The sequence below is a fragment of the Hermetia illucens genome, chromosome 4 (assembly GCF_905115235.1).
Source record: "Hermetia illucens chromosome 4, iHerIll2.2.curated.20191125, whole genome shotgun sequence".
NCBI classification, from domain to species: domain Eukaryota; kingdom Metazoa; phylum Arthropoda; class Insecta; order Diptera; family Stratiomyidae; genus Hermetia; species Hermetia illucens.
The window spans coordinates 112,496,525-112,509,071 of record NC_051852.1 but is presented as its reverse complement, the minus strand read 5'-3'; the positions used below and the strand labels follow the sequence as shown (position 1 = coordinate 112,509,071).

At 37.0% G+C, this 12,547-nt stretch overlaps 2 protein-coding genes across 6 annotated transcripts in view; one reads left to right on the top strand and one right to left on the bottom strand.

Moving 5' to 3' along the window:
* The first annotated feature begins 166 nt into the window (after window positions 1-166).
* On the top strand, window positions 167-1,405 carry LOC119653771 (tRNA selenocysteine 1-associated protein 1). Its single transcript, XM_038058770.1, has 2 exons — window positions 167-327; window positions 393-1,405. Exons 1-2 carry the CDS (start codon window positions 289-291, stop codon window positions 1,341-1,343), a joined length of 990 nt encoding a protein of 329 aa, XP_037914698.1. The 5' UTR covers window positions 167-288; the 3' UTR covers window positions 1,344-1,405.
* Window positions 1,406-11,694: 10,289 nt separating this feature from the next.
* The window catches only part of LOC119655127, a 49,726-nt gene continuing 48,873 nt past the window's right edge, over window positions 11,695-12,547 (bottom strand). For 3 of the 5 annotated variants that reach the window (XM_038060859.1, XM_038060858.1, XM_038060857.1), the window contains exon 6: window positions 12,260-12,456. In XM_038060859.1, coding sequence (XP_037916787.1) covers window positions 12,260-12,456 — 197 coding nt within the window. Of the gene's footprint in view, window positions 12,457-12,547 lie in introns of all 5 variants that reach the window. The other 2 variants (XM_038060861.1, XM_038060860.1) reach the window with 1 other exon arrangement.

Below are 12,547 nucleotides of genomic sequence, written 5' to 3'. Positions count from 1 at the left end.
TTCGATTTGATGAAATATAATCAATTTCAAATTTATTGTTATAAGGTTGTAATTGCAATTTGTTTATGTTTCACTAATATGCAAAAAGTTTCAAAAATGATTATATATTAACAATCCGGCAAGCACAACAGACTCTTATACGAACTTGATTACTTTCATATGGCATCACCTTATCATTTCTAGAAATGTAAGCAGAATTTTGAGTAGCTGTCACTCAAGTAAACAAACACGTTCGGGCTGCAGAAGGAGGCTTCGCTGCTTTTATTGTGGTCAATTCTAACATTCGAAATGACTTCGTCAGTGCATTGTCAACTATGGATGGGAAGCGTAAGTATTTCAGTGAAACGAGTAAGCAGCCAGAAATGAAAAGCAAACTTATTAAACTCTTTCAGCTGGAGCAGTATATGACGGAAAATTTCATTATTGCCGCATTCCGAAAAATGGGCGAGGAGCCGCAAACTGTGCGTCTTATGCGCAACAAATATACTGGCGAGCCAGCGGGCTATTGTTTTGTTAATTTTGCGTCAGACGAACAAGCGATTGATGCGATGCACAAGCTTAACGGCAAACCCATTCCTGGCACAAATCCAATTGTTCGCTTCCGCTTGAACAGTGCGAGCAATTCCTACAAATTACCGGGAAATGAACGAGAATTCAGTGTTTGGGTGGGTGATCTCAGCTCGGACGTCGATGATTACTCCCTTTATAAAGTTTTTTCCTCGAAATACACATCTATTAAGACGGCGAAAGTAATCCTGGATAGTTCCGGTTTCTCCAAGGGTTACGGGTTTGTGCGCTTCGGGATTGAGGACGAGCAAAAGGCTGCCTTATACGAAATGAACGGCTATATTGGGCTAGGCAGTAAGGCGTTGAAGATTTGTAATGCTGTCCCGAAACCGAAAACTGCTACGACTACTGACACAACAACAACAGTGACCACAAGCTACGCAGCGGGTGGATATGGAGCGACTTCTGTTGCTCCGGCAGCTGCTGCTACGGATTACACGCAATATTACGACCCAACCGCTTACTGGCAAGGATATAACGCTTGGCAAGGCTATTATGACCCTCAAGGTGGTGCTGGAGATGCTACTGCTGCATATTACCAACAGGCGACGCCACAACAAACTAACATTCAGACAGTGGTTCAGCAGGCGGAAGCTTGGACTGCCCAAAGGACTTATGAGCAGCAGCAGGAAGACGATGATTTGATGCTGGTTGAACATAAATTTACATTGGATGTAGACAAGATGAATCGAGAGATGGCAGAACGCGACAGAAATTTATGGGATGCATTGGAAAGCTCGAAGTGGTTACCACTTGAGTTGTTAGAAGTTTTCTAATAGTTTTTGTATGTACACTTTATGCATCAATTTTATTCAATAAATGTAGGTTTTTCAAGTTCCATGTTTTTTTTCTATTCTGGCTGAGCAGAGTTAATTTAATTTATTGTGAAAACCTTGGACAGTGGTTACCATGGCGTGGAACGAGCCTTGTCCGGCTTTTTTCCCCACATTTTCTCACATCTTCGTTGGTGGTATTGAGCTATCTCATTTGTTTTTCTCCATTTGCCTTCATTGGGTTCCGCTTTTCATTTTTTTCTTTTTGTCGTTACAATATCGAATTCTTCGTAAAATCCAGTTCGTTGTATTCTCCGTTCGATGTCATTTCGAGTCAATTGCCTTGAGTTTGATGCACTGCATTGGAAGGACGTTAGAATTGGGAGCTTGCATAATTTCTAACACCCTTTTTAAGGTTTTGTGTAAAACAAATTCAATGTCTGTCTGTCTGTCTGTCACACGCATTTTTCTCCAAAACGGCTAAACCGATCCGAACGAAATTTGATGGACAGATGGGAACTATGAAATCCCACGCATACAGCACGTGGCATAAATTTAGGTGGAGTTTAAAGGGGGGCTCCCCATATATGCAAAGGGGGGATTCAACATTTTTTTTCACCGGATATAGTTGTGTAGGGTATCAAATGAAAGGTCTCCATTTGTACTTTTCGAAACTGACATTAGTTTTTGCATAGATTGCAAAGTGCGTGAGTAAGGAGTCAAAATGTACGAATTGAAGAGAGACAGGACTCATTTTCGGAAACTACCCAACCTAAAAATCCGAAAAAAATCAAAAATCTAGGCCTCAAAATATGTCCCATTCCGATATCTGCTCAAATAAACTTACTAATAGTATATTACTACTTTTTAGAAATTTACTGAAAAACCCCCTTTAAATTCATCTTAGGACTTCCGAATTTTGTACGTGCTAAATTTTGTGAAAATCTGGCAATTAATGCCAAAGTTATAGCAGTTAAAACTTAGCAATTTCGCGCGAATTTACTGCTTCCAAAGCCATGCAAATCAGATGCTGACGTCATAATTACCCGAAATAATTGACATTCGCGTGAAATATTAAAGTCGCATTTATGAAGAATCTACTTATCTGCAGCCCTTTTCAAGATTTTGTGTAAAACACTTATGTGAAATCTAATCTTCGAGAGATGTCCCATTCCGGTATCTGCTCAAAAAATTTGCTAATAGTATATTATCAACTTTTAAAAATTGACTAAAAAACTCCCTTAAGGAGGAGGACAGCCTCGTGCATACACATGCCAAGTTTCATGAAAATCCAACTATTAATGGGAAAGTTATAGAAGTTCAAACTTATCAATTTCGTGCTAATTAACAGCATTCTAAGCCATACAAATAAGATGCTGACGTCATAATTAACGAGAATAATTGGAATTTGAGTGAAATATTGAAATTCCATTCAAGAAGAATCTAATTCTCCCTAGCCCTTTTTTATATTTGATGTTGGTTAAATTGTTGGCATTTGCTAATAATGTTAAACTCAGAGTGTGAAGCGTTTGACCATTATCAACACAGGGCTTTCCATCAAATGATTTATTTAAATCGCTTTCAAGAAAATAGAGGGCAATGGAATTTTTGGCTATATTACACGGAGCTGTCGTGCACTCGTCGCTCCTCACATCGTTTTCTTTTTCTTCAGCCTTCAGTTCACAAGCGGGGTCGGTCTGTGGTGATCGGTTTCGTCATTTTATTTTATCAAATGCCTGATCAGGATGTAATCTCGAGACCTTTAAATCCCCATCCTGTGTATCATGCGACCATTGTTTTGGCCGGCTTTTTGGTTGCTTACCATTGACTTCGATGTTCTGACCAATACTGGTTGTTGAATTCTCATTAGCGTGAAGTATCAAAATATAGAGAGCGGCAGACGGACGACATTGCAGTAAATTTTAGATTTGGAACGTGCGCTGATACGTCGATCACAAAGAACATCAGTTGCGGAATGCCACTTCATCCAGGTTGCATTAATGCGTGAAAAAATTTCATTACCCAGCTCCATTGGCTGATAGCATTGACTCGAGATATTTAACTCGCTGAGTTCTGGCAATGGCAGTAACCTGCCCTTCGAGATATTTAAATCGCTCAGTTCTGGCAATGGCAGCAACCTGCCCAGAACTGATCGATTTCAATATCTCGGGTCAATGCTATAAGCCAATGGAGAACTACGTTGTGCTCCTCACATAGGGAAACACAAAACCTTTTATACCTGAAGCGCCCAGCTTCCGGTTTCCCGACTTGTTCTATTTTCATTCGGAACTAGCAACGTGACGTCTCACCATGCATTGAGCAATTGACTTTGAAGCGAGTTTCTTTGCCATAAAAAAAAAAACTAATTAAAGAAGGCCGAGGAAGGTTTCACAGAGGCAGATTCTAGAATTTTGCCAAAAATGATGTATACATTTTTGATGGCCCTCAGGAAATACGTACTATACAGGTTATTTTAAAACTATCGGGCAAATTTTAGGGCATTATGCAATTCTAAGCAAAAAATATGAAGTATTTTTTTTTAATTTCTTAACCCTTTACGTGCCGCAGGTTTTTTAATTAAAAAACAAGCCGAAACAACAAACAAATTGTCTATTTCCGAATACTATTATATGCGCGTATATAAATTGATCGTACCCATATTTTCGATTTACTTCGCGTACAAAAGCATGCTTATCTACATATATAGTTCGTATATTAAATACGGCTGGTTTAATGTACAAATATATCCATCTGAACTCGACATTACTCGCAAACTTCATTAGCACACATATATTATATACCTACATACGCACATGTCGGTTTGGAGTAATTGGTATTCATATACAAATGACTACAAAACAAAAAAAAAACATAATTTTTTGCAACCCCATTCATATGTACTTACTTCGTTGCGGTATTGACGAATTGATATGGGATGATGACGTCATATACGTTGTAGAATGCACGAAATTTACAAAAAGTGGCAAAGTTTCACCCCCTATAACTTTATTGATAATAATTGGATTTTTTTCAAACTTGACCAAATGCTATCCCTTATATCTACGCCATTTTGCACTTCTAGGATGAACATAAGGGGTGTGGCCGGGTAAATTTCTAAAATGTGGAAATATACTATTAATACTATTATTAACTTTATTTGTGCAGATATCGGAACCGGATGTATTTTGAGACCTAGATTTCGTAGACATGCACCACTGTGATTTTTTCAGATTTTTCGGTTGGATAGACTCTGATTCTGAGATCACATTAGCTCTTCGCTTAAGTTGTACGAAGGGCGCAATAAAGGATCACAGTTGATGGAGCTTAACTTCAAATCATTTTGTTTCATGGCCTGCTCGATCATCATTCATACCATGGACACAGTAATAATCAATCTTTGAATTTGTTTTACTTCTATTAAGCAGCAATGCATCACAAGGCCCGCGCATTCAAGGCGCGCCACAATTAACTGGAGCACTCCCACTGGCGAATGTTATTTCAAACGAGATTTTTCAACACTGACTCCCAGTGCAGGGTCTGGAGCGAGATCATCTACACTCGCCCAAAACTTTGTGCTTTGGAAGCCAGAAATTTGAACAGATGCACTTTTCAAAAATCTTCCTGCCTTCGATGAAATATTAGGTTCGCTATCGATGTCGAACAACAGCCATCTACCTCATCCGAAAATCTTGTTACTATCGTCTGTTATTGTCCAAATCTACTATCCCTTAATAGCGGTCTTTTAAGGAATCGCCATGAAGTCGTTTACGTGGCACGTAATTTTTAACCCGTCGGTAATATGGAGAGTTTATACTTATGTGAAATATCAATTGAATAGCCCACGTTGTACTCTTTTGTACCCAGAATGCAGTGAATCTAGAGCACTTAAGAATTATTGAACCCGATTCGTTTACAGTGTATATTAATAACATATTCGTGGAATCATTGAAGCCGGAGAAATTATGACATTGGTAAGTTTTAATAAAATTTACCATTTACTACTTTCGGAATGCGCCAATTATATATTTGAGAAATGTGTACCCATTTAATGATCATAAGAAAAAAAAGAAAAATTCTCATTTTTGTGTGCTGTACAATACTAGTTCATAATTTACAATCTATTGATGTTGAAGAGAATTCACGGGAAATCGAATTTATATTTTATATACTGTGTAAAGCCTTGAATAGTAAGTGAAATACTGTAAAACTTCCTTCAATTGATATGAGAAAAGATAAGGCAATTGTACCCCAGAATAGTAACCACTAAGGTTCAATGTAATTGGTATATGTAAGTATTTAACTAAATGGATTTATATGTTACAGTAACTTACATTTATAAAGTTGATAATGAATTAATTGAGTTAGCGTTGTTCTAGCCCTCTCCTGAGATAGCGTTGGTGCTCCCGTTTATTTAGGGTTCCCCCATCATATTGAAAGCGGCTGGGGGCGAACGATTAGCTTGGGCGCAGGGCCATTATATCAACTGGCCCCCATGAAGAAGAAAGGAAGACGGGAGCCATTCGTCGCGTAGATGTCCGAATCAGCTCAGAGCTAATCCTTCCCCGTCCATCAGGCGCGCGTTAAGTTTTTGTGATTTAATCCCCTCTCTTATATGGCCATTTGGCATTTTAGCTCCTTTGGGAATAAAATCACTCCGCTTCGAGACTTCGGGTCTCTATTAACATAGATTAGTTTATCCCGGGTGGGGTTTTTTTGTTGGTTCCTGAGTCAAGGCTATGTCCTGACTGGGAGATAATATATGAGAATCAAGGGAGGGCTAAAGGGTTCAGAAATCGAAAAAATACCTTATATTTTTAGCTTAGAATTATTTAAGGAATTACCTGGCATATAGTTTGTTCGGTAGTTGTAAAATACTGTGTATCTGCCAACCCGGACTTTGTGAGTAAAGATGCTGATTACAAATTTTTAGATCGTCGAGACGAAGCTACGGGCATTCTACAATTGGTTTTGGGTCCCTCAAACACAAAAGGAAGGGCGAATGCATAATCAGCAGAAACAGTTATTACTCGGTCGAATTTATTCGAATCAAAGTTTTTTTTCAAATAGAACGCCAAAAGCATTTGCACAGATGGAAATTGCCTTGGCACAGAATAGCCTCCATTCTTGGTATTTCATGGCCTAAGATAATTGAAATTTCGTTTATTAATGGGGTAAACGTTGGATTTTCAACCTCTTCTCCGGAGGTAGTTTATGGATGGGGAAGGGGGAGGTCTGCACTCTTCAACTCCCATGTAGATTCGTGTCGGTCATTCTCTTCAAAAGTTATGGCATTTCAAGGTTGTGACTTTTAACTCTATTTAGCCACACTGAGTGAATTTCACCCTAAAAAAAATTTTGAGCTCCTCGGAGATTGCCTGAATGTTTAATATTAGCTTTGTGGCACCGTTAGTCTGAAATACCCTCCATATTTTTAGGTAGTTAGCGTCGCATAGAAGCCATATTTTAATAAAAATATATTATGCTTTAATAACAGATTCTCAATGATTTTTGGCTTCATATCAGTTCTGTTTAAATATATCATATTTTTCAATGAAAAACAAAGATTTTTTTATTAAGTTAAATTAACAAATTTCGATTACAAATTCAAAAGCACATACAAGTTATTTTTAGATTAACAAGTCTTTACCGAAGCAAGATTTTACTTTTTCGACATTGGGTGAAATTGACCGTTGGACTCCATTTTGAGGCTCAAATTCTTCAGAAATTTTACATCGATGCAGTGTGTGACATTTTGCGCCATCATGTCACATGTTGCTCTAATATTAAGTATGTATGTATATTATTTTCCCTGGAATGTCCCTCACTCTTTTTGAAGTCGATGAAGAGCCTATGCTTGGAGGAATAATCCAAATCCTCATGTTATGGTGGCTTACCATATCATCATTGGAGGTGGATTTTCGCCGGATGTTATATGAACCTGGTGAAGTGGCCGTTACACCTCTTAAGTTGCTCATCAATGTGGATGAGAAATGTACGGTTAACGTCCTTCGAAGCACCATCAGAAGGCTCACCAGCAACTGAAACGTAGTGTAAACGTTATTAGCACTTCCTGGGTAAATATAATGATAGAATTCCTTCTGTCACGGCGGGCACCAAGCTAAATTTCATGTACTTTATCATAGCTCTATCGCGTCGGGAATTTATTCAGAAACGGCTGGATCAATTGTCACGAAAATTTGTGAGAGTGTGTGGTCTGATGTTCCCTTTAATTATAGCAAGTGGCCCCATTTTGTGTTAAGTTTAAGGGAGGGCTCCCCATACGTGTGAATGGAGGGTGCAATTTTTTTTCACAGTCATGTGGGGTATCAAATGAAAGGACTCTTCGAGTACTTTTCGAGCTGGCACCATATTTGATATCGGGTGAAAAGTAGGGGAGTGAGGGCTCAAATTATGAGCACAAAAAAATTTAACAGGTCTCGTTCTCAGAACCTATCCAATCGAAAAATCTGAAAAAATCACAGTGGTGTATCTAAACGAAATCTGTACAAATAAAGTTAATAATAGCATATTAGCATATTTTAGAATTTTTACCGGAAACCCCCCTTAAGTTCATGCTAGAACTACAATTTTGCACTTGTATAAAGGACTACATAAGGCATAATTTGGTCAAGTTTGAAGAAAATTCAAGTATTATTAGCAAAGTTATAGAGGGTGAAACTGCCATTTGTTTTGAATTTCGTGCATTTTAGAACGTGTATGACATCATCATTCCATATCAATTTGTCAATACCACAACAAAGGGAGCTCACATGAATGGGAGGTCACAAAGAAACATTTTATTTTACGTTTTTGGGTCATTTGTATATCAATATTATTAGGTTGTTGCAAATGAAATGTCGGATATTTGAGTAAAATTTCAAAAAACTATAACTTTTATGAAAATTAATTTTATTAGTCAAAATAAGAACCAGCAGCTTCAATGCACTTCTCCCAACGAGATACAAGGGCATTTATTCCAGTTTCGTAAAAGTCTGGGTTTCTAGAACTAAGAAATTGTTCAAAGGCACTTTTGACAGCTACTTCATTGCTGAATTGTTTCCCCGCCAAAAAGTGATCCAAATGCTTAAAAAAGTGGTAGTCGGTTGGCGAGAGGTCGGGTGAATATGGTGGATGAGGAAGAGTCTCATATCGTAATTCATTTAATTTTTGGACCGTCATTCTGGAAACATGAGGTCGGGCGTTATCATGGAGCAGTATCACTCCATCTCTGTTGACCAATCTAGGCCGCTGAACACGTAATTTCTCGTGCATTTCATCAAGTTGGGCACAATATTTCTCTGCATTAATTGTTTCACCACGCTCCAAAAACGAATAATGAATAATTCCAGATGCAGACCACCAAACAGTTACCATTACCTTCTTCGGGTGAAGGCTCGGTTTTGGCATGTGTTGTGGAGGCTGATCGGCATCTAGCCATTGCGCTGATATGCGACGGTTGTCGTACAATATCCACTTTTCATCGCATGTCACTATTCTGCGCAAAAAGGGATTGTTCCTGTTGCGGTTGAGTAGAGAACTGGATATTTCCATTCGCAGCGCCATGTTTTGCTCGTTGAGTTCATGCGGAACCCACTTATCAAGCTTCTTCACCTTTCCAAGCTGTTGTAAGTGCCGAGATACTGTCGAATAGTGTACGCCTATTTTCTCTGCAATGTCACGAATCGATGATCGGGGATCAGATTCCACTATCAAACGCAACTCGTCGTTGTCAATCGATGGTCCTGGGTGTCCACGAGGTTCACTTTGGAGGGTCATGTCGCCTGATCGGAATTTTTCGAACCACCGCTGTGTCGTTCGTTCGTTTGCTGCGTCAGCTCCAAATGCTCTGCAAATGTTTCTGGTTGCCTCCGCTGCATTGTGACCAAGTTTAAATTCATATAGAAAAAGTAGACGTTTTTGACTCCCTTCCATGCTTTTTTCTTTGAGTTTTACTTGGCACCTCAATGACGATTGAAACTGAAATGACTCCTTGATCGAACGAACGACTATTTATACTCAATTATCCCATACCACCAGAGTCACCTTGCGGCAGTTTTAAACATTAAAATCATAACTAACTTCACTTCATTGAAAAATCCGGCATTTCATTTGCAACAACCTAATAATTACTTCAGACAGACATATGTGTGTATCTAGGTATAGATACGTGCTAATGAAATTTGCGGGTAGTTAATCCCGATAGATATATTTGGTAAAATAGACCAGCGGTATTCCATTTACATACTATATACGTACATATGTATACTTTTGTGCATGAAGTAAACCGGATGGAAAAATGTGCGTAGAAGTTTCTCACATAAGATGAACACAAAACCTTTATACCCGAGGTACCCGGCTTCCGGAATCCCGACTTGTTCTTACATAGAATTAATCTTGTATTTTAGAGTGAACGTTCATTCCAATGTTATAGCTATTGTAGTTTTTGAGTTATTATGATTTTAGTGATGTAAAGGCGGTAATTTTTTGGGAAAATAAAATAAATAAAATAAAAAATAACGGTTAAGGGGGTCATCCCGTATGAAGGCCCTTTTTCCGCTTTTTTAGAATTTTTTTGTGAAGAACTGGATAAAGGTGCAAATACAAATTTTTCACTATATATTTAATAATATCTTGAGCATGCTTAGTAAGTTAGTTTTCTAGCTCGATAGCATAGTTTATTATTGAAATACAGAGCAACTTATACACCCATCTCCAAAGAAAATGTATTTTTCTGTTGCACGCCAGAGGGCGCTGTGATCATTTTAAAGAAAAACATGTAAACGGCATTTTAAAGTGCGGACATAATCACAGTCCGGAAACTAGGATTATTAAAAAATATTGAAAGCTAAATTTTTGGTGGCTTGATAAACCTTTTTTGTAAATTTTGGAACGGCAAGAATTGCAATTATCCTAGTTTGTGGACAGTAGAAATATGTTCTGATTAAGTTGTGAAAATTTCAATTTCAAGATTTTCAACATGCAGTTTTGAGAAAAACGCATTTAAGAAGTAGAATGCGAGTTTTAACCATAAAATCTTAACAGACCATTAATCTTTTATACCTAGTCCAGAAACCATAGGTTTCTTGAAGAAACACATGCAAAGCCTTGCCTTCAATTCATATGATTTTATATATATGATTCGAACGTCATTCGGACCGATAAATACGCGCTCTATTGCGGCGATCGACATAAGCCTAGCATGTGACTTTTTACCTGTTTAACACTGTAATTTCCGAATGACTCCAAATATCAAAAAATCCTTTTGCCCATATATTCTACACTATAACTAGATGCAATTGATATTAAAAGACCGATTCCTCAGATCCAACAAACGGGATGACCCCCTTAAGAATTCAAAGAAAATTTACTTGATATTTTTACTAAGAATTGCATGAGGAATCGCTTGGCATATAATTTGTCCTGTAATTTTGAAACACCCGGTATAAGGATAATTTGGGAATATTGTACCGCGGGACGATATTTGCTTTAAATTTGCCATAATTTGTGCAGGCGAAGGAGCAGATAGTGACGTGCTGTTATTTTAACAGATGTTCACAGAACCGCAGAGTGAAAATCCGAGTTTGGATTGAAATTTATGCGGAAAAAACGGGTCTAGGGTGAAATTATGGGGGCACCGGCTTCAGGAGGAAATTACTAGAATTTAAATCATAAAAACATTGCGGACTTTATAACAAGACATCATTTTTTATTTTCATTATATTCCTTTTGTTGTTTTTGGTTTCATTTTTCACATTATAGTATCAATAATTTTTCATTGCATTTATTATCTACATTTAGTATTTTACTTTCAAATCTTTTTTGAATTTATTGATTCACTCGACTAGTTCGTTTTCCACAACGACTCTGCTTTCTGCCTTCTAAGTTGCTAATATTCCAATCTTCTTCAAAAGTAAGAATGCGTTTCTATTATTGATTCGGTTTCCGTTACACACCCTCAAAATAACACAAAACGGGTTGCAATAGTACACGAGTGACGTGTTTGTAAATAATAGTGTTCAGAGTTGTAGGTTTGCAAATCGCAACCTCGAAAAAACGTCCCAAGAAAAACTGGAACTCGACTTTACATGTATCTTAATTATTAATGATTATTGATTTCTCTCATTGCATTTTCTTTAATTCAATGGCGTACAAACGGCTCATCATTGTGGCAATTATTATCAAATTTTTTACTGGCTTTTAGTATCCTCGACAAACTTTATTGTTATGCTCAATGTTCTCTAATTCGTTACATATTGTGTTTCTTATTCGTTACATATGCATTCATTTTACAAACTACTCAAAAACGATTTCTCCCTTCATATTTCAAAGGTTTTGTTACAAATCAAACGTAGTGTTTGCTCAATTGTTCAATTGTTTATTATTAATTTGTGTGGCGTTCGACATTTTTGTTCTATAGTTCTTAGAAGAGAAAGGAAAAGGCTTTTCTAGAGTGAAAAGTTAATTATCCCTGTCTCCCTGTTTTATTTTTTTTTATTTCTTTTAATATATTCAATTTTATTTGTTTCCTTCGTTTGGTTTCAAAAATTTCGCTATTTACAAATTTTATTTTTATAGAAAAAATTTCTTAATTTTTCTCTCTATAACGTTGGACTTAATAACAGTTGATTCATCTCTTAGAAAAAATAACAAGTAGAGAATTTCCTTCTTAATTTACTTATTTTCCTTGTAAATTATCTAATTAGTGGTTTTAGAAATATCGAAAATAATGGATTTAATAAATTTTGATAAAAAGATTGAATGTGAGAACTATCATCAATCAAATGAGGACTTTCAAACAAAGACTAAATCTCGATTTATTTATGTTAGTTTTCAATTTTTGATCAAATCAATTTTATAGTTTATTTGTTGCTCTCAATTTTTTTCTAATTTATTATTGATTAGAAGATTATTAAAAACTATCACGCACTAGAATTATCATTGGATCGGGATGTTGATGGACCAGCCCCATCATCTTCTATGACGAATGTGGGACTCTGGCGGGACGTTGATGCTATTGGCTGGTAATGGTAGCCTTCACGATAACGATGATTTGGTTTTTTGTTTTGTGTATGACCCAGCGTTGGTCGTTTATTATTAGCTTGATCGGGTCTTTTGGCTGCAAATGAAAAAAAAATATTTAGTTTAATCTCACATCAAAAGGAAGAGGATGTTTGGAAAGAGCATCGAAATATTATGTGGCTTGTTTA